The 27,582-nt window shown below is 39.2% G+C and overlaps 1 protein-coding gene across 5 annotated transcripts in view; it reads left to right on the forward strand.

Moving 5' to 3' along the window:
• TTC13 (tetratricopeptide repeat domain 13) overlaps window positions 1–27,582 on the forward strand; it is a gene marked incomplete at its 5' end in the record, with an annotated part of 30,233 nt that overhangs the window by 734 nt on the left and 1,917 nt on the right. The window contains 21 exons of one of the 5 annotated variants that reach the window (XM_083606016.1): window positions 58–221; window positions 717–811; window positions 1,296–1,371; window positions 2,356–2,426; window positions 3,821–3,886; window positions 6,966–7,058; window positions 7,790–7,906; window positions 8,671–8,781; window positions 9,566–9,648; window positions 10,543–10,684; window positions 11,164–11,338; window positions 12,458–12,614; window positions 15,344–15,474; window positions 16,231–16,363; window positions 17,428–17,520; window positions 19,853–19,936; window positions 22,597–22,681; window positions 23,894–24,003; window positions 24,864–24,999; window positions 26,796–26,875; window positions 27,379–27,457. In XM_083606016.1, coding sequence (XP_083462142.1) covers window positions 206–221; window positions 717–811; window positions 1,296–1,371; window positions 2,356–2,426; window positions 3,821–3,886; window positions 6,966–7,058; window positions 7,790–7,906; window positions 8,671–8,781; window positions 9,566–9,648; window positions 10,543–10,684; window positions 11,164–11,338; window positions 12,458–12,614; window positions 15,344–15,474; window positions 16,231–16,363; window positions 17,428–17,520; window positions 19,853–19,936; window positions 22,597–22,681; window positions 23,894–24,003; window positions 24,864–24,999; window positions 26,796–26,875; window positions 27,379–27,457 — 2,133 coding nt within the window. Of the gene's footprint in view, window positions 1–57; window positions 222–310; window positions 450–716; window positions 812–1,295; window positions 1,372–2,355; window positions 2,427–2,797; window positions 2,871–3,820; window positions 3,887–6,965; window positions 7,059–7,789; window positions 7,907–8,670; window positions 8,782–9,565; window positions 9,649–10,542; window positions 10,685–11,163; window positions 11,339–12,457; window positions 12,615–15,343; window positions 15,475–16,230; window positions 16,364–17,427; window positions 17,521–19,852; window positions 19,937–22,596; window positions 22,682–23,893; window positions 24,004–24,863; window positions 25,000–26,795; window positions 26,876–27,378; window positions 27,458–27,582 lie in introns of those variants that run through there. The other 4 variants (XM_083606017.1, XM_083606014.1, XM_083606015.1 and 1 more) reach the window with 4 other exon arrangements.

Below are 27,582 nucleotides of genomic sequence, written 5' to 3' on the forward strand. Positions count from 1 at the left end.
CTGTGTTGAGTGATGAGCTGCTGCTCTTGCTGCTGCTGCTGCCGCCGCCGCCTCCTCCTCTCCCAAGGGGCCAAGCCGGCTCGTGCAAATTCACCTGTCAAGTTCTTTTGAGTAGCGGCGGAGAAGCGGAAAGCTCTTCCTGACTCTTCTCTTCGCTTGCCGAGCTCTGCAGAGTGTCATAAACCGAAGCCCTGAGGCGCTTTCAATGGAGCGAAATCCAAGTACGAAGGTGCACTTTAATTTGCCCTTGCCTTCCCCTTCTGATGTTTCATTGCGGGGACCTAGTATACAGTTAAGCAGCAGCAGCAGAAGGGGAAGGGGAAGGCAAGGGCAAATTAAAGTGCATCTACGTACTTGGATTTCGTTCCATTCAAGAGCAAGGAAGTAAAGTTTCTTTGCACATTTTACCTCATCTAGGTGCACACCTAAACATGTAGAGTGAATGCAGCGTGAGTGTTCTTTATTTACTGCATTTCCCCGTGTATAACACGCCCCCTATTTTTTGGGACTCCAAATAAAGAAATCCCCCATATGCACTATCCGTGTTAAACTTGAAAAAAAAGTCTTATACATGAAAAAAGGTACGTTTAGCAGTTGTATGGGATCCCATAACACAAGGTGCAATATATAATTAGCACTGCCTTCCTTAGTGTCCAAATTCTGTAGCCGTTTTAAGCTGAGCATACCAATTAACAGTGAAAATGTTTCCATTTTAGATTCTTCTTTTTTGAACTTTCATGACTCAGACTGTGAACTACAAAGGTCTCCCTCTTGTGAATCCCTGCTTTCCCTCAATACTGAAAAACTTTTGGTATGTTTATTTGTTCACTATGTATAGCAAGGAGACTGCTGATGAATTTTTGCTGAAGTGACATATCTATTACAATGATCCTAATACTTAAGAAATGTATTTATCAATCCAAAGGAAAGGAAATCAAATTTATTAGATTACATACACTGTTTGAAGACTGCAGATGTTAAGATGCTAACAGTATTTGAACTATGAATATCACTGAAACTATAAATATTTTAACTTGTTTTAAAGAATACATGTTATTTTCCAGATCCATTAGAACCAATTGTTCTTGCTTTATCTGGTGTTAAATTTTGATGTGATAAGCACTTTGGACCCAATCTAGCTAAGCATTTTTAAGTCACATGATTTCTGTGGTAGAATTAAGCCTTTGCTTGACACTGTTGCAGGGAAGTCATTAAGACTTAATTTAACTTTGGTTTGTTCATGCCCTCAATTTTTATTTTGGCGGTGTTAGTTTAATTTGGTAAATGTTTTGCAGAGTCAAGCAAAGTCACTTGCAGAACAAAAAAGATTTCCATTTGCCACAGATGATGACAATACCAATGAAGAATTAGGTAAGAGGTTCTGTGTGTGATTGGTGATCAGTAGTGGCTATATATAGTTGAATTATATCACTTATGAGTGCTGCAAAATGTTTTGAAGATAGTGGTACTGAGATCTAATAATCCTAATTCATTTTTAAATACTTGACCATGACTGTCCACAGAATAAAATTAAGATGAAGAGCATTAAGTTGTATTCAGTCCTGTATGTGTGTGAGTGGACCGGACTATTACTTATGCAGTGGGACTTCATGGTCCCCTCATCCCTCTTCACCCTGCCTTCCTGGTAGCCCTCCACATGCCTGAAAAATCTGCTCTAGAAGGTTGGTGTGCTGGAGGACAGATTTTGGAGGATGGTGAAATTCCTGTCACAGGTTTGGAAGGCTGCTTATGTAACATTGGATTCTGCCCATTGACACTTATAAAATAATGCATTTTTGCATTCTGTCCTCTTAACCTGAATTTTGTTTATTGGGAAACCACATTAAAGACTTTTAGACACAGTCTTTAAGATGGAGTGACTTTCCAGTCTTTCTCAGTCCTATGTGGAGAAGCCAGGTTAATAGCTTTATTGAATATTTCAATGGCTTTATCCAGATTGCCTGTTTGCACTTCAGTTACCCCCATAGATGCCAGAGATTAAATCTGGGACCATTTACATGGATGGGATTGGAATGTTTTTCTTTGTTACTTATTGCCGCCAAGTGGAAATTTTAAATTACCTAAAAGTGTACAGTGATGCAAAGTGTGGTTTCAAGCCTTGGGCTACTCTTTACAGGAAAAAATCATGGAATATTTTAAATGTTGATACTTTAATGAAACTATTTCCTGATTATTATGTTGTAGTATTTGATAGCTTATGAAATAACTTCTTTTCGAAACTCTGTTTTCAGAAATCATACCCCTCAATTAAACTCCTTGGCAGGTATTCAGCAATTCTTATATGCATGGCAAATGTGGAATTCATAACACTAACCCGTAACACTATTTTGACAGCTTTCGCTTATGTATTGATTGGCAGTGGCCTTTATGATGAAGCTGTGCGGCACTTCTCCACAATGCTCCAGGTGATTTTTCACTCCTATTACATTGTAGTTTTAGACTTAGATAATAGAACTCCCCAAGGTAGAATACCTGCCTTCCTAGAGAAGAGTGACAGATGGCAGAAACTGCTTAGCCTATGGGTAGGTAAACTAAGGCCCGGGGGCTGGATCTGGCCCAATCGCCTTCTAAATCCGGCCCACGGACAGTCCAGGAATCAGCGTGTTTTTACATGAGTAGAATGTGTCCTCTTATTTAAAATGCATCTCTGGGTTATTTGTGGGGCATAGGAATTCGTTCATATTTTTTCCCAAAATATAGTCTGGCCCCCCACAAGGTCTGAGGGACAGTGGACCGGCCCCCTGCTGAAAAAGTTTGCCTATATACTGTAACATAATTGAAGATGGATGGATGAAATGGAAACTTGAATCTATAAAAGGGAAATGGGCCTGAGGCAGAACTCCTTGAAGGTAACAGAGTTAAAAATGTAAACAGAAGGCTATAGGTTGATGTGAAGAGGGATTTGACTGTTATGGAAATGTTACATGGGGAGGCAACTTAGCTTAACTTGACATGCAGCTTCTTGGGGTCTTGACAGGAAAATTTCACAAATTATAATTGAGCAGGCATGTCTACTCTGAATCACAGCCCAATATGATTGCACTATTGTAAAGGTTCAGGCTGGAAGGTTTTGGTAGGAGGACAGTGTTAAATTCCTTGGTCCATAACTGCTGCAAGTCCCAAACTAGATATGACATGTGTGTCCATGTATGATTTTGAGTGGGGAAAATGGCTGGCAGAGAAAGAGTTCAATAGTGCTACTATTCTTCTACTCAAATTCACAGCCACCTAAAGCTGATTTTGGTGGCAGTGGGAAATGTCAGCAGAACTTGGCACATCACATATAAGTTCAATTCCTTCAGGCTCAAACTATATGACTTTGAAAAGCAGCTCTGCTGCCCTAATCACCAGAACACTTTTCACTTCTCCTGTTGTATTATGGAAATTTTGTGTAGCTGTAATTTATGCATTCATGTACTAGAATGTATTATTTAATATATGAATATGAAATGAGATTTGTAACTACAGTATAGCAAAGAAGAGGCCTGAAATGAGCAATGGTCTTTAAAGTAATAGAAATGCAGAGGTTAATAAGGAGTTTACAGAGACAGTGCAAAGACTAAAGGAGCACACACACTCCACTCCTATAGTAGTTTCCCCTTTTAAGCATCTTCTGTGTAAAACTGCCCACCGAGCTGCTCTTTAATTGTATGCATAAGCCCAAAGTAACTCCTTAGAAATGCAAATGAATGTGGACGCAATGCATGAATTTTGGCTTTGGTTATGTATGATGGAATGTAGCATTCACTATTAGGACAAGTGGAACCTTCTAAAGATTATTTTATTTTGCTTCAAACAGGAGCAACCAGAGCTTGTTAGTGCAATTTATGGACGAGGGATAGCATATGGAAAGAAAGGGCTGCATGTGAGTATAACATTTTTAAAGCCGCACATGATAATGAATTCCATAATATATATGTATTAGCCAGGGCTGGCCTAAGGCGTTTTGGTGCTTGTGGTGAACAAAAAAAATGTCACCTCACCTGGTCCTCAGAGATAGACTGCTCCTGAACCTGGGGGCTCTATTTGTTTCTTACAGTAAGCGGTTAGAATTGCAACTTTGCCTAAGACAGAAGATTTGCAATAATGAGGTGGGGGTTGGTATTGGTTGGTTCTAGACAGCCGTGTGATAGGTTTAAGGATTTAGATTTGCTAGACAGAGTGCCTGAAGAACTATGGATGGAGGCTCGCAACATTATACAGGAGGCAGCAACGAAAACCATCCCAATGAAAAGGAAATGCAAGAAAGCAAAGTGGCTGTCCAATGAGGCCTTACAAATAGCGGGGGAGAGAAGGCAAGCAAAATGCGAGGGAGATAGAGAAAGATACAGGAAATTGAATGCAGATTTCCAAAAAATAGCAAGGAGAGATAAGAAGGCCTTCTTAAACGAGCAATGCAAAGAAATAGAGGAAAACAACAGAATGGGAAGAACCAGAGATCTGTTCAAGAAAATTGGAGATATGAAAGGAACATTTCGTTCAAAGATTGCCATAATAAAGGACAAAAGTGGTAAGGACCTAACAGAAGCAGAAGACATCAAGAAGAGGTGGCAAGAATACACAGAGGAATTATACCAGAAAGAAATGGATGCCTCGTACACCCCAGGTAGTGGGGTTGCTGACCTTGAGCCAGACATCCTGGAGAGTGAAGTCAAATGGGCCTTAGAAAGCACTGCAAATAACAAGGCCAGTGGAAGTGATGGTATTCCAGCTGAACTATTTAAAATTTTAAAAGATGATGCTGTTAAGGTGCTACACTCAATATGCCAGCAAGTTTGGAAAACTCAGCAGTGGCCAGAGGATTGGAGAAGATCAGTCTACATCCCAATCCCAAAGAAGGGCAGTGCTAAAGAATGCTCCAACTACCGCACAATTGCACTTATTTCACACGCTAGCAAGGTTATGCTTAAAATTCTACAAGGAAGGCTCAAGCAGTATGTGGACCGAGAACTCCCAGAAGTGCAAGCTGGATTTAGAAGAGGCAGAGGAACCAGAGACCAAATTACAAACATGCGCTGGATTATGGAGAAAGCTAGAGAGTTCCAGAAAGACATCTATTTCTGCTTCATTGACTATGCAAAAGCCTTTGACTGTGTCGACCACAGCAAACTATGGCAAGTTCTTAAAGAAATGGGAGTGCCTGATCACCTCATCTGTCTCCTGAGAAATCTCTATGTGGGACAAGAAGCTACAGTTAGAACTGGATATGGAACAACTGATTGGTTCAAAATTGGGAAAGGAGTACGACAAGGCTGTATTTTGTCTCCCTGCTTATTTAACTTATATGCAGAATTCATCATGCGAAAGGCTGGGCTGGATGAATCCCTAGCCGGAATTAAGATTGCTGGAAGAAATATCAACAACCTCAGATATGCAGATGACACAACCTTGATGGCAGAAAGTGAGGAGGAATTAAAGAACCCTTTATTGAGGGTAAAAGAGGAGAGCGCAAAATATGGTCTGAAGCTCAACATCAAAAAAACGAAGATCATGGCCACCGGTCCCATCACCTCCTGGCAAATAGAAGGAGAAGAAATGGAGGCAGTGAGAGATTTTACTTTCTTGGGTTCCATGATCACTGCAGATGGTGACAGCAGCCACGAAATTAAGAGACGCCTGCTTCTTGGGAGGAAAGCAATGACCAACCTAGACAGCATCTTAAAAAGTAGAGACATCACCTTGCCAACAAAGGTCCGTATAGTTAAAGCCATGGTTTTCCCAGTAGTGATGTATGGAAGTGAGAGCTGGACCATAAAGAAGGCTGATCGTCGAAGAATTGATGCTTTTGAATTATGGTGCTGGAGGAGACTCTTGAGAGTCCCATGGACTGCAAGAAGATCAAACCTATCCATTCTTAAGGAAATCAGCCCTGAGTGCTCACTGGAAGGACAGATCGTGAAGCTGAGGCTCCAATACTTTGGCCACATCATGAGAAGAGAAGACTCCCTGGAAAAGACCCTGATGTTGGGAAAGATGGAGGGCACAAGGAGAAGGGGACGACAGAGGACGAGATGGTTGGATAGTGTCTTCGAAGCTACAAACATGAGTCTGACTAAACTGCGGGAGGCAGTGGAAGACAGAAGTGCCTGGCGTGCTCTGGTCCATGGGGTCACGAAGAGTCGGACACGACTAAACGACTAAACAACAACAACAGACAGCCGTGTGAAGGATTCTCTTTTCCTTCAGGATTGTTGGGATCAGACACTGCTGTCACTCTCTGCACATTTTTAATGGACAACATCAGTTGTGTGATGTTTCCTTCTATTCAACTCCATGACTCCATACTCTCCACTTCCAGGGAAGCAGTTCCCCCAGCAGTGGTCATGGCACTCTAGCCCAGGGTAGTCAACCTTTTTATACCTACCGCCCACTAATGCATCTTTCTTGATGTTAAAATTTCCTTCCCACCCACCAGTGCTCGATGGAAGGAGGATTCAGCTTGTGCCGTAGAACCCCCTACTGCCCACCTAGAATCCTGTAACGCCCACTAGTGGGCGGTAGGGACCAGGCTGACAACCCCTGCTCTAGCCAATGATTTTTGCTCAAGAGGAATGTACTTATTCCAAACCCAGAAGTTATTTGTACAGTCCCTTCACTTCCAATTGCTTTTTAGGATACATATTATTTTTGCAACTACAATAATGAAAAAATATAAAGATTTTTATTTGCCTTCTACCATCTGAGGCAGTTGCCTCATGGTGCTTCATGGGCAGGCCAGCCCTGGCAATAGCAGATTCATGATGGTCCCATAGTAACTGGAATACTTAGCCTTGTTTGTTCTGATGTTGCATGTATGTGACTCTTAGCACACATCAAAATATTCCATGATGAAACCAAGAATTTTGATTCACTGAGTGTTGTACCATTTAAAAATTGTCACCATAACCTCCCTATGACTAAGCATACATTGTTACTTACATATTTCCCCCCCCCCCATTTTTAAGGATATAAAAAATGCAGAGCTAGCTTTGTTTGAGCTGAGCAGAGTCATTAGTCTGGTCCCAGATCAAGCTGAAGTGTTTGAGCAGCGAGCAGAGGTATTTCTTCCACTTTTAAAAGATTTTCTGATGTCTATACCTTATCTATACCTTATTGTTATTTTGTTTATCCAGTTATTTTCTGTATGTTTCTATATGTTTATTGTTGAAAGTTCTTGGTCATATTCCTAATAATATAATATATGAATTAAGATTTGATATTCATCAATATACAGCTATCAATACATTAAGACAAAAATAAAATAGAATAAAAATACTAAAGCTACTCACAAAACCTATTCAATTATGGGCATGAATACACAAACTGAAAAGCATAATTACACTAGTGTTTGTAGCTGTCAGCCTTCAGAGGGTCTGTGAATGTCATTAACTCTTCATTTTCTTGTTAATGTATAGAAGGATGCTTGTAATAATAAATGCAACAATTTTTTTATAAGCTATACAGATGGGCTTAGAAAAATTTTAGTAGGAAGAAATATGTCATTTCAGTAGAACCCAAATCCACTTTTTCTCTTTCAGCCCCTTAATACCTGACAAAATGAATAGGTCCTAGTCTGCTTTTTAAAGTTAAATATATGTAATGTAATATATGCATGTGCTCCAATCAATTTTAATATACAACTTTTTTTTACGTAAATAATGTACTTGTTTAATTACTCAACGCAAAATTAATTTTTTCTGCATAGTTATTACATATTGCAACCAAAATCATTTTGAAAATGAAGGATTATTTGTACAATCTTGCTCAAAGTATTATCTTGGTTTTACAGATACTGTCACCTCTGGGTCAAATGAGTGAAGCGCTGGCTGACCTCACTAAAGCTATTCAGCTAAAACCCTCCGCACGACTTTACCGACACAGAGGTACTCTTTACTTCATATCTGAGGTTAGTTTTCAGTTGAGCACCTGCAGAGAATAAGCTGGGATAGGTGCTTAGTCTCAAGGGTCATATTTGCAGTGTATATATGATATACCTACAAGCTATTCTATCTATCTCCTTTAAAGAGAACTCAGTTTGGGAGGCAGGGGGAGATCTCCTACTCTCTTGCCCGATCTCTTGCAACAAGATAGCCTTACAGAATCTGTCTGAGGAAACAGATTCAAGTATTTTAGACTGGGAGAAACTGCTGATACATGTTTTTTAAATTGTTTAAAAGCATTTAATTTGTTTATTTAAGGCACGTATACACTACTACTTCTTTAAAGAGTTCAAGGCAGAACACAATTTTGTTAAAAAAAACATTTTTTTCATTCTTTTAGAGCACCAACTTAGTTACAAAGATTGCTGCTTCAAAAGTAGAAGGAACAGCTGATATCTGTAGAGATTGTGGCAGCAGATTATTTCTGGGGACTTTTCTTGACTTATTATCACTCCAGTTTCTTCAGTTACCATAATTTAGGTTTCCCTTGGAACCATTATAAAAATAGAGGAAACATATTTCTTTTGTAAACTACTGAATTCAGTGAAGCTCCCAAGTAATAGGTCTAGGATTGTAGCCCAAGACCGCCATAAACTGTTCTTTTCATTTTAAGAGTTGATAATTTTGTGATATGGAAGGCTTGGTATCCTGTAACTATAACATTATTTGTGTTGCCTTTGTGTTAGATCTAGCAGTTTTCTGTCTGATGGAAGTTGTTTTTCTCTCACAGGACTATTCAAGTGCCCATGAAGACTTTCAGAACTCCCTTGAACTAAACAAAAACCAGCCTATAGCTATGCTTTACAAAGGTTTAACATTTTTTCACAGAGGACTTCTAAAGGTAATTATTTTGAATAACTGTGCAATTTCTACTATATATGTGATGAATGCATATGCTTATTTATTATTGAATTTATATACCACCCTTTGGCTGGAGGTATGTTACCATTAGCCATTAACAAAGTCTGCTTTATGAATGTACCAATTCAGAGCGCTTAGCCTTATCTATTCTGAGTGTCTTTCCAAAGGTCCAGACAGGGGCCTTTACACAGCTTTTCACAGCTGATTAGTTGTAACCCAGTTGTTTAAGGAGAATGGAACACTTTAAAAATGTTTCAGCAGTAACTACCTTAATTTGTATCTAAGAGACTTCACAGTAACATACCGTAATTGTATCAAATAATTATATGTATCTAATTTATCAGTTGGCATTACCTCTATGTGAGTGTTTGGGTTGGCGCTTAAAATATCTGATAGATAAATATAGAACAATCTAGAGAGATTTTAAAGTTGTTTAAAATCCTGTCCCTGTTGTTAGTTATTTGTTGAGTTTATCATTTGGTTGCTAGACCTTAGGCAAATTTGTGATAACACAAATGTATATTAGTAGATTGATTGTGTGATGCTAAGAGAGACTAAGCTTTTTGGACATTTCATATTTCAGTTTCTGAGGACATTTTTGCACATGCAGTTATAAATATATTGTCCAATGTATTGCCTTGTGTTTGCCTGTACAGATCTTCCACAAAGTATTTCCATAATTATTCAAAAATCCCAATAGGAATTATTAATCTTAATAGCACAATATTTTAATTAACAAGAGTAAATGGTTGTGTTTTACCCAGGAAGCTATTGAATCATTCAAAGAAGCCCTTAAGCAGAAAGCAGATTTCATTGATGCATATAAAAGTCTGGGGCAGGCCTATCGGTAAGCAAAATGCCTTTACATTTCACTCTTTGACCCTCAAATGTGAATTGTGTAAGGAACATATAGAAGGGAGGTTTTCATCCAGACTGTGTTATGCTGGTTTGTTAAAATGTTTGGATATCACTTTAGTGATATAATATGAGACTGAAACGTAACTCCAATAATTTAATGGGGGGCAAGTTATTTTAAGATTAAAGGTAAAGATACCCCTGCCCGTACGGGCCAGTTGTGTCCGACTCTAGGGTTGTGCGCCCATCTCACTTAAGAGGCCGGGGGCCAGCACTGTCCGGAGACACTTCCGGGTCATGTGGCCAGCGTGACGAAGCTGCTCTGGCGAGCCAGCACCAGCGCAGCACACGGAAACACCGTTTACCTTCCCGCTATAAAGCGGTACCTATTTATCTACTTGCACTTAAGGGTGCTTTCGAACTGCTAGGTGGGCAGGAGCTGGGACCGAAAGACGGGAGCTCACCCCGCTGCGGGGATTCGAACCGCCGACCATGCGATCAGCAAGCCCTAGGCACTGAGGTGTTACTCACAGCGCCACCCGCGTCCCGCATATTTTAAGATTACTTTGGAGTAAAAAGACTTCCTTTGCCTAAAATAATATATACTTTCAAAGTCATTTTCCTGACTGGTCTTTTTATATCTTAAACAGATTAAATTAGATAATACTGTCAGACACATACCTACTAAGGAGTAGGAACAATTGTGTCCCAATCTTCAGTACATGCATGTAGGATTGCTGCTTGAAAAAAATCACAGATTTATTGTTGAACTTATTTTTGATATGATACTGATTTTTAGAGCCTACGCTGGTTAATTTCAGTAAATAGCAACTTTACTAAATAAGCATTTTAATTGCTGCTTTTTGCTATTTATTTATTACTTTAGAGAGCTTGGTAACTTTGAAGCTGCTACAGAAAACTTTCAAAAGGCACTGATGCTAAATCAAAATCACGTTCAGACAATACAGCTTGGGGGAATGATGCTTTATCATCATGGTAGCCTGAATGAAGCTCTGAAAAACTTTAAGGTAAGGAATTGTGACGAGTTACAGCACTTCCATCATATATACTCATTATATCTTTCTGTGCTGTGTGTGGTTATTATATAAGCAAACAAACATACATAAATCAGACACCTTTAGGCTATTAAGCTCTCAAATGCGCATACAACCACAAAGACTTGCATGTTCCCTGTCATATATAAGAAAAGTTGCATCCTTCTTGAGGGCTTCCCTTAGATTGAAAGACTGTATTGATATTTCTGTCCAGTGGATAACAGTAGGAATGGGCTGAACAAAAGCCTTTCCCCTGTGGAAGATTTCTGCTTGTTTGAAAAACTGGTGCATCGCTTTTCCTTTTCTTCTAACTTCCACATAGACTCAAGATGGCTGTGACAAATTACTTTTCTACTGTTATGGATGTGTGGATAAAAGAGTAAATAAAGATCTGTGGTTTGTTTCTCTGCAATCTCACAAATGTATTGATTATTCTCTTTTCAATATTCTAGAGGTGTCTGCAACTAGAACCATATAATGAAGTGTGCCAGTATATGAAAGGTCTTAGTCACGTTGCTATGGGGCAATTTTATGAAGGAATAAAAGCTCAAACTAAAGTTATGTTAAATGATCCTTTGCCTGGTCAGAAAGCTAGTACAGAGTACTTGAAAGTGAAATACCTCAGAGGTAAGTTGCTGCTAATGAAATATTCATTGTTTCATACCCAGATCCAGGATATTTTTTCAGCCAGAACTCAGTTCCGGTACCTCTTGGGTGGGCACCATTGCCATTATAAGAGAATAAGGTTCATGGTGTGTTCCAGCACCTCTTTTTCTAGAAAAATAGCACTGCTCAAACCTATGCTAACTTAAGTATCAAATTTGTGCACATTTTTTTAAAAAAATGCTGTACATACTGTATTGTGAAATTATTTACAGCTTTCTTACCTCAAAGAAGTATATAGCAGAAAGTTTTTTTTCAGGTTTACATACGGTGGTAAAAAGTACTTATTTAGGCTTGTACATCAATCCTTGCTATCCATGAAATTTATTGCTAATTGGCATGCCCTTTCTGTAGATTTGTTTTTAATTGAAAATATAAAGTTATGTATATGACTACTTACGTAACTATTGGCTCAGGATATTTTTTCCTTAATAAAGACTGAATTTGTGCAGTTGTCCATATGTACCCTGATCAATTGGATATGGTTTGCCAAAGGGGAAAGTATGTATTTCAAGGAAAGGGAGACATCTTAATTATTTAGAAAATTTATCAAAAGTCAAAAAAATTCTTGAAGTGGTGTACATTGAAATGGCATTGTGAAGTTGTAAGCTTTAATGGTTGCAGCGATGAAAGTTCCTCACTTAAAGAATCTCTGCTAATGGCAGAAATATTAGGGAAATGATCCACAAGTTTATACTACATTAAGGAAGTACAGTGCTTTTGTATGGAAAGGTCCCCAGATACAGCATGTGAACAGTGAACAGTGACATGGTTGTAGTTTGTGTGTGAATTTGGGGGAGGGCCATAGATCAGTGGTAGAGCATGTGCAGAAGGTCCCAGTTCAATCCCCGGCATCTCCAGGTCGGCTGGGAGAAATGCCTTTCTGAAACCCTGAAGAGCCACTTCCACTTAATGTAGACAAGACCAAGCTAGATGAACCCAGCTCAGTATAAAGCAACTTCATATGAGCTCCTTATGTGTTTTTCTTCAGCACTGCAGATTGCTTGAAAAGCATTTCACCTAGAGATCATTGTAAGTTAACTTGCAGGAAAAGGGGCTAAATGATATTTACTTCCTTCACAGAATATTCTCGCTATCTGCATGCCCACCTTGATACCCCACTTACAGAATACAATATAGATATGGATCTTCCTGGGAAGTTTAAAGATCACTGGGCCAAAAATCTTCCTTTTCTCATAGAAGACTATGAAGAGCAGCCAGGACTACAACCACATATAAAGTAAGTACCGTATTTTTCGCTCCATAGGACGCACCGGCCCATAGGACGCATCAAGTTTTTTGGGGGGGAAATAAAGGAAAAAAAAAATATTTCCCCCCCAGGCGCTTGTGGTGCCGGCAGCGGGGAGAAGCGCTCTTCTCCCCGCAGCCCGCCTTCAGACCAGGTCCGGGGACAGCGGGAAGACGCGCTGCGCCTCCCCGCTGTCCCCGGAGCTTGCGGGCAGGCAGCGGGGAGAAGCGCTCTTCTCCCTGCCACCCACCCTCAGACCAGGTCAGGGGACAGCGGGAAGATGCGCTGCGCCTCCCAGCTGTCCCCAGAGCTTGCGGGGCAGGCAGCGGGGAGAAGCGCTCTTCTCCCTGCCGCCCGCCCTCAGACCAGGTCAGGGGACAGCGGGGAGATGCGCTGCGCCTCCCAGCTGTCCCCAGAGCTTGCGGGGCAGGCAGCGGGGAGAAGCGCTCTTCTCCCTGTCGCCCGCCTTCAGACCAGGTCCGGGGATAGCGGGGAGACGCGCTGCGCCTCCCCACTGTCGCCGGAGCTTGCGGGGCTGGCGGCGGGGTCTCCCCGCCGTAAGCCTCCAAACCACTTCGGGAGACAGCGGGATGGCGGCGTTCCGCCTCCCTCTGTCCCCCGACCTTGTGGGGCTGGCGCTGGGGCTCTCCCCTCTCACTCTGCAGGCTTCAGCGAAAGCCTGCATTCGCCCTATAGGACGCACACACATTTCCCCTTCATTTTTGGAGGGGAAAAAGTGCGTCCTATAGAGCGAAAAATACGGTAACTAAATTTACCAGTTCTTGGCCTCTGCTGGAAATGTTTGCTAGTGGCAGTTCAAGGTTTAACTTTAATCATGTGGCTTCAAATATAGCCTATGGTTTTACAGTATGTGTTTGTAACAGGTACAAGTTGATTTCTAGCCTGCACCAACTCCAAAAATGTGTTCTGCTCAAAATGGACCTATTGAAATAAATGGACTTGTTAATTGAAATAAATGGACTACTCTGAGTATGACTTAGTCATAACCTTTATGTTTTTTGTTGTATTTCAGATCTCTAGCACCAATTTCCCAATACTAGTTTGTTGCTGCTCTATGCTACTTTTATACTGGTTTTGTGCTGGTGTTGGGTTTTATGTTGGTTTTACTGAGTTAGTTTATGATGTTTAATATACGTTGTTTGGTTGATCCATAACTTTTTAACCTGCCAAGGGGACTTAGTTGGTGGATAGCATAATAAGTAATATTAATTTATGGTCCATTTTGTTCTTGAAACTGAGGAAAACCAAATACCTCAACAATCCTAGAGGTCCAAAATAATGAAAAGCTAGTGCAGAAGGTGGCTTCATTGTTCTACAGTATGCCCTTTAGTCTGTACTATAAAGAACAGTTTCTGCAAATGTTTCTATTTATTTTTCTTCTTTTTCACAACAATTCAAATTTTATGGTGTGTTGTGGCTCTGGAGCTGTCATTTCACTTAAGAAAGGCAACTCTGAATTATTCTCCCCCCCCCCCCCCAGTTGTATTTCCTCAGAAGCTGAGGACTCTGTATAGTATGTGACATTCCTGCAAATGAAAGAATTCTGGAAAGCAACTCGATGATCTCTGAAACAGAATTTGTTAGATTATTTGTTAGAGGCTGCTTAACTATTGGTTGTTCAGAGGGCACTTGGAAGTTGTGATCTTGGTATTCTTGCTGGCAGGATAAGCAGAAGTTAAGACTCCTTTAGATGGATGTGAACAGGCGGTCCTTGACCTTTCAATATGTTTGTTGGACTCCATCAGATCCCGTGACTTCTATGGTTTAAATACAACAGATAACAGGGTCACTTATATTACAAAATTAATAATTCCAGTCCAACACAGAGCCTTTATGTTACCCCGACTGAATATTTTCCCCTCAGCTTTCATCAAGAGCAGATATTTAAACATCTCCAGAAATGATAGACATTGCGGATGCTTTTCGAATGTGCTGGACACTGTAGAAGGTATTATTTTCTACTGTCCATTGTACAACCAGCTATGTAAATGCTTGCTATCCTCTTTTTTTTGGGTAGTCTAACATCATGGCACAATGAAAATATCAGATTCTATTGGTCTGACATTAACCCAGAAGTAACTGCCAGGGTGGCTGAGTTTTTGTCAGTAGTATCTCTTAGAGTGGGAAGAAACTCCACCGAAAATCCTCATTATTAAATATTTTACATGCCTGTTTATTTGTATATATAAATATATATATATGGATGTTTTATGATGGCCTATATTTGCAATGCCTAATAAAGGTTTGGCAAAGTAAGTAAGACTCAATCAGAAAAGAAATAGCACAGTAGTTTTCCTGTAGGACTAATTGCAGTCGTTAACAGTCAACAGGTTTACCATATCCATTGGGTCAATCACCCATCTCCTACTACCCTTATGAGAAAAAACCCACCCCACCCTCCCACTATATATAAGGGTCTAGTGACTTCTGTTTCAGTGTATCTGAAGAAGTGTGCATGCACACAAAAGCTTATATCCAGAACAAACTTATTTGGTCTCTAAGGTGCTAGTGGACAAATTTATTTATTTATTTATGCCCAAATAGAGTTATAAGAAGGAAAGCTGCAATAAACCTTGGCAGGGGTTGGTAATCTTAAACCATATTTCTAATGTTTGTCTATCTCACGGGCTGCTACTAATATAGAATCTATGTAAGAAATCATCTTGATATTTAATCCTGGTTTTATTTGTGATTTTAAGGGATGTACTACTTCAGAAATTTGAAAACTATAAATCCGAAATGCAAGAGATTATATGTGTTGCTGATCAGTTGGGTTCCCTAATGCAATATGAGACCCCTGGATTTCTTCCAAACAAGAGAGTACATAGAGGTACACTGGAAAAACTTTATTGAAATATGGAATTAAAAGTATAATGGCGCTTGCTGTGATTAGCATTGGGTATTCAGCAATAAAACATGCTCTATTCATATGGTAGTTCAGCTTATTCATACATAAAAGAAAACTACTAATAATTATTACCGTCCATTATGTACTGTAAAGTGTGAATACTTAATGAGGCAGCAACCTCCAGTGATATTAAATATTAGATCCTATGCAGTCATCCATTTGCATCTCTTAGACTGCAATTCTATGCCCACTTACTTAGAGAGTAAGCCTTACTGAACATAGTAAGGGCATGCATAAGGTAAAGGTAAAGGGGCCCCTGACCATTAGGTCCAGTCGTGACCCACTCTGGGGTTGCAGCGCTCATCTCGCTTTATTGGCTGAGGGAGCTGGCGTACAGCTTCCGGGTCATGTGGCCAGCATGACTAAGCCGCTTCTGGCGAACCAGAGCAGCACACAGAAATGCCCTTTACCTTCTTGCCAGAGCGGTACCTATTTATCTACCTGCACTTTGACGTGCTTTCGAGCAACAGGAGCTCACCCTGCCGCGGGGATTCGAGCCGCCGACCTTCTGATTGGCAAGTCCTAGGCTATGTGGTTTCACCCACATAGCCACCCGCATCCCTCAAGGGCATGCATAGAATTGCACTATTTTGATGCTTCAGCTTCTGCCTCACGTTTAGATGTCAAGTATAAATGTGAGTGGGCTTCACTGGTAACCTACTTCTGTTTGTTGTTCAGCAATGGGGCTAGCTGTGATAGAAGTAATGCAAGCTGTACAGAGAACGTGGGTGAACTCGAAAGTACGAATTAATGGAAAAACCAGGCTGATGCAGTGGAGAGATATGTTTGACATTGCTGTGAAATGGCGAAGGTAATAAAGGAAGAAATTTAGTTTGTGAATTATTATTATCAAGAGTACTAAACTGTAGGCTAAGCAAGTATCGACTTTATAAAGGCAGAGGCAAAGTGAACTGAGGAAGTATTTATAGATTTTTGTGGTTCCTCCATCATTACTTCTGCTGTTGATTACATGTTTTATAGCCCTGTCTGTGTGACTACTTCACAAAACCTATTTAATTCTTCTAATAAGGGCCATCCCTGGAGGCTGGAGGCCACAGGGCAAATCATAGTGTTTGGACCTTCCTATACTGCTTGACCCAGGCATGTTGGGTTTTTCTTTACTCTCTTTCACAATGCTTTTCTCCCCCTACTTCACCCCTTATGCAAATTCTAATTTTACATTTCATAGTAGTATGCACATTGTGTATCATATAGGGCGATGCATAACTTGAATCTTTAATCCAACTTCTTAGATCAAGAAACAAAAGTTCTTTCTCCTTGCAAACTAAAGTAAATAAAGTTAAGTCCATTATTTCATTCCTCTTAACATTTCAGATTTGGTTATAGCAATAATTGTACAGAACATCACCAAGATAACCTTGATTTCCTGAAGAGCTAACCAGTTTTGTAAGATGTAAAGGCTCAGTGATTCTCCATTCTCTCTGTCCTTCCCATTCTCTTCCTTGGCAATGTTGCCAGCTGCCTTATGCATGCGGACGTGTTGCAGTCGGGCCCCAATCCTCCTCCTCTGCTTATGGTTTTGCAACTGTAAGAGGGCTTCCAGGTCAGCATTTGGGGTGCATTCCCAGGCAGTGCTGCTGGCCATGGGTGTCATTATTGGTGCTGTGTTATAGTGAGGTGCCCCCCCAAAGTCCAAATTGGTTGCCCAGATTCCCGCCACCACCGCCCCACATCCCTTAGGAATTAGTTTGATTCTGATCTCCAAGTTAATTTCCTCTAACTCTTGAGGTTAGCCCATTATTGTAGGTGGAAGAAAGCAATAAAAGCTTTCTTTAAAAATAGATGAAAAAATTAAACCTAAATTAATACAACTCCCAAATCTGTAAGCAGTGTTGATGTTGTGTCTCTTTACAGGATAGCTGACCCAGACCAGCCTGTACTGTGGTTAGACCAAATGCCAGCTCGAAGTCTTAGCAGAGGCTTTAATAATCACATCAATCTAATCAGGTATGATGCTTTAGTGAAACCTTGTTTGCATAAGAAATTGTGCCAGAATCACACATTTTGCACATAGGAGTTCTCGGTGTCGGGATTTCTGAACTTGTATTCTGACATTTTCTTCTTCAAATCAGTATGTAATGTATTGCATGTTTTATAGCCCCCTTTAGATATTTCTCTTTCTTTTCCTGAGGAACTGGAATTGTACATCTACTGTTTTGGAGTCCAACAAATAAATCCAATATCTTTCAGTACTGCCTTCTGTTAGGTATTTTTCCTACACAGAAACCCACAGCTACACTTAAAATCTTGCCAGGCATTTCTGAAAGGTAATATATGCAGCACAACTGATTCATTATTGCATTATGCTTCATCACAAGCCCACTTCTCTTCAAAGCATAGCTTAGCAATTGTTGTATGTTCCCTCTTCTCCTATACTACAAAACAAGATATCTGGTATTAGAGCAGCCACAAAGAAGGAAAGGCAGAGAACACTACAAAAATATTGTCAATCACAGGGGTTTAGACTAAGGAGCATATATTTAAGCTGCCAAAGTTTGTAAGTTTCCTAGTAAGAACTGTTGCATTCTTGCTTTGACCAATTACTTCTATTTCTATTTCTTTGTCCAATCTTTACCAATAGCATCAACCTTTCACTGTACAAGCTGGATATTTTACACTCAGTTTGGGTCCTTCCGATTTTTATTTCCTTGACTTCATTTATATTCTTTAACTAGATCCATATCAAACTTTTCTGAAAATCTAAAGTCAAGTTCTAAAATCTGCTTGGCATAGATATATGCTGACTGCATAACTACAAGGCCTACCATGAAAGTGTGGTAACTTCTAATTCACTTGTAGACTCACTGCATTCTTACTAGATCCATCATAGCTTATTTTGTAGTGTGAAATGTCTTGTCATCAGCATAGAAAGTGTTTGACAGGCAGCAGTGGGTTGTGCTAGAAGTGGAAAGTTTGAATAAATAATTTGGAACTATGATTTCTCTGCTCCTTTTAGAAAAAAAATATTCTGCTAATATGATTCTTGCTTTTCCATTTACTGCATTGATGAATCTGCCTTAAGCTGCCACTTTTTTCCAGGCTTCTTTTCATCGCTATTATTATGCAGTTCTTGTTTAGTCATAGCAGGTTTAATTAAACTAATTAAGCACCACTGGCTCAGGTAAGTGAAATTAAAGACAAGTGGCCTAATTAACCCCTGTGATTGACAAGTAGCTTTGTCTCTTGGTATTTGCGGCTATAAAGCTTGCTCTATGAAATCTTGTTTTGTAGACTTGGAAACGAGAAGGGACTTCAACAAGTGCAATAATGGTATGTAGTTTTGCCTTTGCTATATGTGTTTGTGTGGCTAGCTGCGCCCTAGACATATCTTTTTACTGTTCATGAATGTTTGGACAATTACATCAACAACATTCTAGATGGAAAACAAAAATTTGTGTTTGCAAGCAGTGCTCAGAATGAAAATTTAGCTGGAGAGTTTAAATAGATATAAGCAAATATAATCCAGTGGGCATAAATCTTGAAATGAATGATCAGTGCATGAGTTTTCATTCATTTCATTTCAATGGCTCTGGTTTGGGGGAAAATATTGATGAATTATGGGCAGTCTGTGTAACCATATCCTGAGCAGGGCTGAAAAGTTGTATTAGGTGAAATATTCCCATGCCTAAAATGATTACAGCTTTCCAGTGCATGCATAATGTTGAGTAGCTCAATAAGTTCAAAGGGCTCAAGTTTAAGACTTCAATATTATAAATAATTTTTATAGATGTAGGACCTAATAACTATTGCTCCCAGTTTTCTTAAGTCTGCTTGCCTATAAAGACAACCTCAGTACAGAAACAAAATAAAACTCAAATTAATTTTAATTTTATATAGTTACATCCTTTTTCTTCTAAATGCTAACAATGACTCTTGTCAGTTTAATATTTTTAAAGAGAATACACAAATTATCAAAGATTAAAACTGTGTGGTACAATCTGCTATTTGTCAAAGTTGCCTTGTAAATATCACTTGAAAAATGTTCTGTTAACAGTGCAATCTACGCAAATTTACTCAGCAGTAAGTTCCATTATTTCAAAGTCTCATTGAACCCAATGAGTCTCATGGGACCCTTCTAAGTAGAAACGCACAGATTTTTGCTATAACATGTCCATAATGCTTTGCAATGCACAAAAGTTCTCTGGCAAGTAGAGTCCCTTGAACAAAGTTTGAACTCCAGTGTTTTACCACATAGAAATCATATATGTACTTTCACAAATGGTATGTAAATGCTTGCTATCTGTTTAATGTCCCGTTTTAAAAATGTTCTTCTCTGCAGGGGACAAGTTGTTAACATAAGATATCTGGAATATTTTGAAAAGATGCTTCATTTTATCAAAGACAGGATCCTTGTTTATCATAGGTAAATAAATTCTTCCTTTTCCTGCATTAATACGGCAAATTTTTATATAGTGTTCAAGAATTAGGTGCTGCACAGTAATATTTAAAACAACCTGCCTGCAGGCTTACAATCTAAACAAGATGAGACCATGGGGAGGGAAAGAAGAGATTAGAACCAAATATTTAGGAAATGGTTTGAAACATTGCATAAACAATTGAAAAGACAGAAGGGTGCAGATTTCAGGTGTCAGTGAGGTTCAGAGAAAAGAGAGCAAGTGATGATGGAAACGTGAAATAGAAATGACTTGAGATTTTTCAAAGAAGAAAGCATTGGCTGAGCAAAGATAATAATGCAGCGGGAGAGAAAGAAAAAGGGTGACAGATAAGGAGGGGCCGAAAGGTAAAAGCATAGTAACGAATAATTTCTGATAAGGAGATGAATTTCAATAAATGGATGTAACGCAGGAAAAATATGGGCAAATTGAGATACAGAATAAACTGAATGGGCAACAGAGTTAAGAACAGAGAGGAGAGGGTGAAGCTGAAAAACTGGCAAACCAAAAAGAAGCATGAGAGAATAAACAAATGCTTTTCCAGTAGCAGGAGAGAAAACTATCAAAATTTAGCAACGTTGAAAACTTGGACATTGGCAGTTCTGACTGTCAGATTGACTGTATGCAGCCAGGAGGCTGAGGCAAGTTTGAAGATGATGAAGGAAAGGTGTAAACTATGGTCAGGGAAAGCCAGGCCAATGAAAATGCTGAAGAAGAAGATTTTAGAAGATCTATTTTTGTTATCAACATAGAAGAGAATGGAGTAGAAGCAGAAGGGGAAAGAAGACTAAAAAAGAGCCAAGAGAAGAAAACTAATCTATATTTATTGAGATAATTGTTTTTTAAAAGTCTTAACAGGAGATAAGATGATGAAGAGTAAAGAAGCATGAATGTGTAAGGAGTAAAAGCTGAAGAGCAGCTGGAGTGTCAAGTTGAATATGGGAAATGCCCTTGCTCAGTGGTGAAGCTCACTCAGTGACTATGAAGATGTCACTTCATTTCACCCTAAGAGTCAGTCACTGTTCCAGAATCCTTTAAGGGTGGGGTAGAACATACATATATATTAAGATTACAAATGAAAATAGAAAGATGGAACAACGGGTCAACATATATATTTTTAACACAGGACAATATCAGGAAGGGAAAGGTGTAGTAATAACAGTATGTACTGCTTCAGTCTGCCTTGTTCAACATAACTCTAAACTATATTTTAGTTATTGCTATGGAAATAATCATGGATGAGCCTCAAGTTCCCATGCTCCTCCTGTGGAGCAGCTCTGATGAGATCAGATGTGTTTGTCCCAGTTTGGACATAATGGTAGACTGTGGTTAGTTTTAATGATGGTTGAGGTTGCCTTAATCAGATAAACTGTAGGTAAAACTAAGGGCAGGTTAGCCCTTTCATACCTACTGACAACCATGATTAGTTGAAAATGGAAGCAAATGCTTTGAGTCTCCTTGCAGTCACATCAGAGAAGGGGACACGGGCTCATTATAACATTAAACTATAAAGAGTGGTGTGAAACAGGGCTGTGTTCTCGCCCAACTCTCTTTAGCATATTCTTCTCCCTGTTGCTCTCATATGCATTCAGCTTGACTGAAGACGGTGTGTTCATTCAAGGAGCAATGGGGGTCTGTTCAATCTGGCACGTCCCTGCACCAAGAAAAGTGCAGCGGGTCCTTATCTGAGAGACATTGCTTGCAGATGACACAGCCTTGACAGTGCACTCTGAGGAAGCTCTACTGAGACTCATCAACCGTTTTGCCCAAGCCTGCAGGGAGTTCGGCCTTACCTGACAAAGACTAACATCCTAGGAAATTGCAAATACCAAGATGAAGGTCTACCAGACTTGCATGTTGAGCATGCTGCTTTATGGAAGTATGTTGTGGGCAACTTACAACCATCAGGAGTGATGCATCAATGCCTTCCATATCCACTGTGTCAGGAAGATTTTGGATACCACATAGCAGGACAGATTTTCAATCAAAGATGTGCTTTCCTAAACCCACATTCCTAGCATGCTTGCACTCCTGTCTCAGCAGTGTCTACACTGACTAGGTCATGTCCACAGAATGGAAGATGGCAGGATCTCCAAGGGCATGCTCTAAAGGGAGCCCGCTTCAGGCACTAGGCCCATTGGCAGACCAACTCTGCCAACAATGTCTACAAAAGTGATATGCATGAAGACTGGCAACATCAACCCTGCCATGTGGGAATCCCTTGCAGATGACAGCAGTGCCTGGAGACAGATAGGTCAGTATCCATAATGATGATTGGTGGAGGAATGACCATTGGGAAGAGTGCAAAGAGAAGAAATCCCGTGGTGCATCTGCATCAGCACAACGAGACACCTTCATCTGCCCCAGCTTCAGTGAAACATGTCTCTCCTGTATCTCTCTCTACACCCACAGCACACTTTTCCATCGTCTCCCAAGACACACGGATGCCAACCAGGTTTAACTTTGTATATAAATAGGTTATCTTGTATAGGTTATTTTCTCAGTAACATAACCCAGGTATGCTAAAAAGCTATTGTGTTTTCTTGTTAGAATATGTTCACATTAATATAAAAACTAGAACAAAATATTTAATTGAAATTCTGTTGAACCCTTTTGTCTAACCATTTAGTGCTAATAACCACAAAGAACTAGTAGACGTTCGAGAAGCTCTGGAGCAAGTGCAAAAAGTAGAAGATCTTCTCCCAATAATGAAGGTAGTCTTTCTATCTCCCCCCCCCAATTCCTCTCCCATCCCGCAAAATAACTGTATTTTTGTTAATATTAGAAATAAGATTATGCAAATAACACTAGTTAGTGATGATCCTTCAAATTTCATGTGAAAGTGGAAATGGACTTAAAGTTACCATTTTAAACTTGGATATGATTTTTTTCTAGTACACAATGAGGGTTTGCTGAGGAAGGTCATTTTGCAAGGGAAAGCTCACTAAACTCCAAGCTAGTTTTCTGTGTATTACAGTGTTTTGTAACAAATTGTGGGTGTTTATTAATGTCTCTTGGAATGATGAAGGGGTTTTTAATTGCAAAATTGTCCATAGTAAAGAAAATAAGCTCAATGGATCTTACTGCATTATAAGTACTCATTACAAGGAAGACTTAACAAATACCACATAAATGAAAAGATACAAATAGCATGAAATGAAAGAGGTGAATAACTTTGAGTAGGAAGCCAACACTTCATTTGTCAGAGTGGGTCATGTGTGACTTATTCATAGGGTCAAACTGGCAGAATTTCACAATTTAGCAACCGTTTTAGCTAAAAATAATCCCCTCTGAGATTGAATGTATAACCTTGAGGGTGCTGTTTTCTATTAGTTGAAAGCGGTTAGCTGAATAATTCAATAATTCTCTAAAGGCTGTTGACAAAATGGTTTTCCTGTGTAGGTCCTGACTTCGGAAGAAGAATGTCAACATGCATCTGCTATTTGAACAGGAAAATATGAAATAGCCCAAGTATCAACAACTAGGGAAAACTATTATCTCTTCTATGTTTTTAGCACATCTCTGTTGTGTGGTATGCCTAAAAAGAGCTCTAACATATTTGCATATGTTTAGCGAGGCCATAGTCCACAAATAGCAAACCTTCCTTACTTTTAAGAGCTCCCCTGAGTGCGATAGGTGAAATTCTTTTAGCAGTGAGAGAGAAAAATGCATGTTAGATGTAAACTTTAATGGGAAAGAAACCTTGCTATATTTTTGGCCACATGACCCCGGAAGCTGTATGCCAGCTCTCTTGGCCAATAAAGCGAGATGAGCGCCGCAACCCCAGAGTTGTCTGTGACTGGATCTAATGGTCAGGGGTCCCTTTACCCTTTACCTAGTTATGTAGTATAAAGGAAAGCTGAAATTGTCTTAATTGTAATATGGAACAAACAAACAAAATCCACTTTTTGATATTTGTTTGAAAGCAGCTCCACAGTAAAACAAGAGATGGATTCACGGTCAACAGCAAAGTCCCAAGCCTCAAAGATCCAGGAAAAGAGTATGATGGATTTACTATCACCATAACAGGAGATAAGTAAGCTAAGTTTCTATTTTATATCATGTAAACTACAGGCAAAAGCTTACTAGTCTTTATTTTAATTATTTTTTAAAAAAATAAATTGAAGACAGTGTTATAGCAGTCAAAGGTTAGGCAGATTTCAAATATGCTTGGTTTTCCTTCTGTAGTAAACTTTGTCAGCAAAGCTGCATTTTATGTGCTTTAATGTGGTATTAATTTAATATATTTACACCCATATAATCCATGCAAACATGTCCTAACACTTAACCAAAATCTGACTTTACTAACACCTTGTAAGTTGTATACACTTATTATAGTTTTATCCTTATCCATATTGGAAGCTTCTCAGGTATACAGTTTGGATGGCACATGTTACCCACCCTTGTTCTTGCTGCTTATGCTCCCCAGTTAATATACTAGTATAACAACTCTTCTTCTGTGAAAAAGGGGGGGAGGTAATCAAAGCAATATTCTGTATTTTTCCTTTTCAGGGATACTCACTAAATTTTTATATGGGCAATGTAGTAGCTAAAGGGTAGGTTCCACCAGGTCCTGCTTCTGCCCATTCATAATCATCTCGCCATATTTGTGCGAGTGTGTGTTTTAAAAAAGATTAAAAATATTACCAACTAATTAACAAAAAATCTGCTTTGTCTTTTTATGTTGCCTTTTCAGTTTTGATATTTGGTCTCTGAAGCCAAAGTAACATTGCACTCATTTCTATATTCAACTGGAAATTATTGAAATACATTTTAGAGCAACTTAACCAATCGTATATAATCTGTATGCATTTGTATGTGTTTGTTTATGTACGTGTTGTTGAATGTATGTGTTTATTTTAAGAACATGCCTCTGATGCAGACATATATTTTCAGGATTGGGAACATACTATTTTCAGTTGAAACGCAGACAACAGAAGAAAGAACACAACTGTATCATGCAGAAATAGATGCTCTTTATAAAGACTTAACTACCAAAGGAAAACTACTTGTTTCATCTGCAGAATCTGGGGTAAGATCTTCCATTATGTAATTAGTTTTTAGTATCATGAGCCCAAAAGGTCTAAGAGCACAGGCAGGCTGATACACAGAGAGATGTTTCTTCAGATATTTGCATCTCAAGGCATTTGTAAACCACCCTGTGATCACTGGTTGAAGGGTGGTATGCAAATTGTCATTATCACCATCATCATAGGCTTGGCATGTCAACATCAGCACCTTGAATTTTGTCTCAGAAGCAGATAGGCAGCTTTTCAAAATGTTTCAACAAACCATACCAGTTCACATTCTGTCAGCCACATTCTACTCCAATTATAGCTTTTGTATCCCCTTCAAGGGCAACATCATGTAAGACCAGGTTATAACCAGGAAGTTACCAAACCAGTGACCATCGTGGCCAAGCTATTCTGGTCTGGGTGAACCAGAAAAAGTGACCCTTTTGGTCTGTTCATCAAATGACTCACTAGCTGCTCTAGAGAGCAGTGCATGAGGAGGAGAGGTATCATTTGAAAGGGATTGCCATATCCTTTCTGTAAAAGCAAATTTCAAAATTCCGCATGTCAGTGTTTTTTGGACCAATATTCTTAGGGCCAAAATGGACACAATGGGTGGGTGGGGGGTTGTTGCTGTTATTGCTGTTAGTTTTTTGTATCTTTATTTTAGATGGTGTTATGGATGTTGATGTAGAAATTGTTTCAATTTGGTTGTTTACTTTTTTATTTTATTTTTTGTTTATGACTACTTTTGTTACGTTCATCATTATGTATTTTTTCATGTTGTAAGCCACATTGAGCATGGTTTTAACTCTGGAAAGACGGCATGCAAATAAAATTATGTATATATGTTAGTCCAAGCACACCACTGAAGTCACCTGAGCCTCAAGTGACAGCGCTGGGTCAAGCACAGCCCCAGACTATGCATCTAAAGCTATATGTCCAGCCAATTCTCAAACCTGAGAACCAACCTACCCATAGGACCTGTGTCTTGTCAGGATTCAGCCTCAGTTTATTGGCCCTCATCCAGCCCATTACTGCTTCCAGGCACCAGTCCAACACAAAGTATTAGTTAAAACGCATGCCATCACTATAAAATATTTAAGAGATCACTCCTATTTATGGTTAAATGCAATGCATTGTTTAAACATTTTAAAATTTATTTTTGTTGGGCTGGATCCAGAGTGTCCTTTCTGTGAACAGCCTTTTTCCATTTGTGGAACGCACTGAGATACAACAGAAGCTCCCTCGGAAGGAAAGGAGAGGCTCTTTTCTCTCATTCCCCCCAAATGCCACCTCCCACACAAGGATGCATTGTCCTCCCAAGAGCTATTGGCTAAAATCTGATCCCCACCCTACCTTCTTCCAGCAGGAATTCTGCTCACAGGAGCTCTGGAGCCAACCCGTTTTTAAAATCTCTTATCTGTCCTTTCTGTTCCATTACTATTCAAGATAACTCACAATCTGACACCCCCCCACCAAAAAAAATTAACATGGCAGATAAAAAAAATGTTTTTTAGCACGGCTTGAGAAACAACCACATTATATACAAAGCTTAGAAGGCCTTAGCAAATGAAACATGTCTATATGGCTTACTGTCCTATATACACCTTTTCCTGCTTGAATGCTGCTTCTTGTCATGCTACAACTACCAACTTAATAAAGAATTATACAGATAATAAAATACTGCATATTGCAGAATGAAAACAGTTTATTTCCATAAATTCCATTCATTTAATTTAATTTGCTTGGTGCATGCAGTTTTCTATTGCTATTTTGATTTTTCATGTTAAATACATGGTTTTATTTTTCTTAGGAGTCGGATGCTGTGTGCAGTCTAATCCTGTCTCTCGTATATTATTTCTATAACTTAATGCCTCTGTCCAGAGGGTCCAGGTTAGTATATTTCTTCTTATGTAATAACTGTATCCATAAAGATTACATTGTGCACAGTGATATGAGATCTTACCTTACCAGTTCTTCTTTCTCCTGCCCCAAGTCCTAAACACTTTTACATAAATGTTGGCAGTCATATTATTCTTGTGTGCATCTTTAATGAGAGAACATTTTCTCCATTTTGTAGTAGATGTATTTCTCATTTTGTATTTGACATGTTAAAACTTTAAAACTTGTCTTACACTCTGCAGTTTTTTAAAAATACACTTGAAAGTAAGTCCTGTTGCACTCAATGCAGCTTACTTCTGTACAGGATTGCACTATTAAGCTCGATATAGCAATATTGAAATTAATACAGCCAGGTCACAAGTACATTGCATTGATTTTAAATATTTATGAAAATGGAGAATCTCTTAACCTTTAAAAGCAGTAAAATATGTTCTTGTGTTTCCATGGAATGCTTTGTGTGCATTTTATTTCTTCTGTTTTTGTTTGTTTCTCAGTGTGGTGGCTTATTCAATAGTCATGGGAGCTCTAATGGCAAGTGGAAAAGAAGTATCAGGAAAGATTCCGAAAGGAAAGGTACACTCTGAATAAAATGCCCTGAAATTTAGAAAAGAGCAGCTTGTGACACCCAAGTTTTTCCCGCAGGTCACACCTGTGTCCAAAAAGTTATTGAAAGCATAATGTGGGGCTAGGTATGAAGT

Source organism: Podarcis filfolensis, assembly GCF_964270895.1.
Source record: "Podarcis filfolensis genome assembly, chromosome: 3".
NCBI classification, from domain to species: Eukaryota; Metazoa; Chordata; class Lepidosauria; order Squamata; family Lacertidae; genus Podarcis; species Podarcis filfolensis.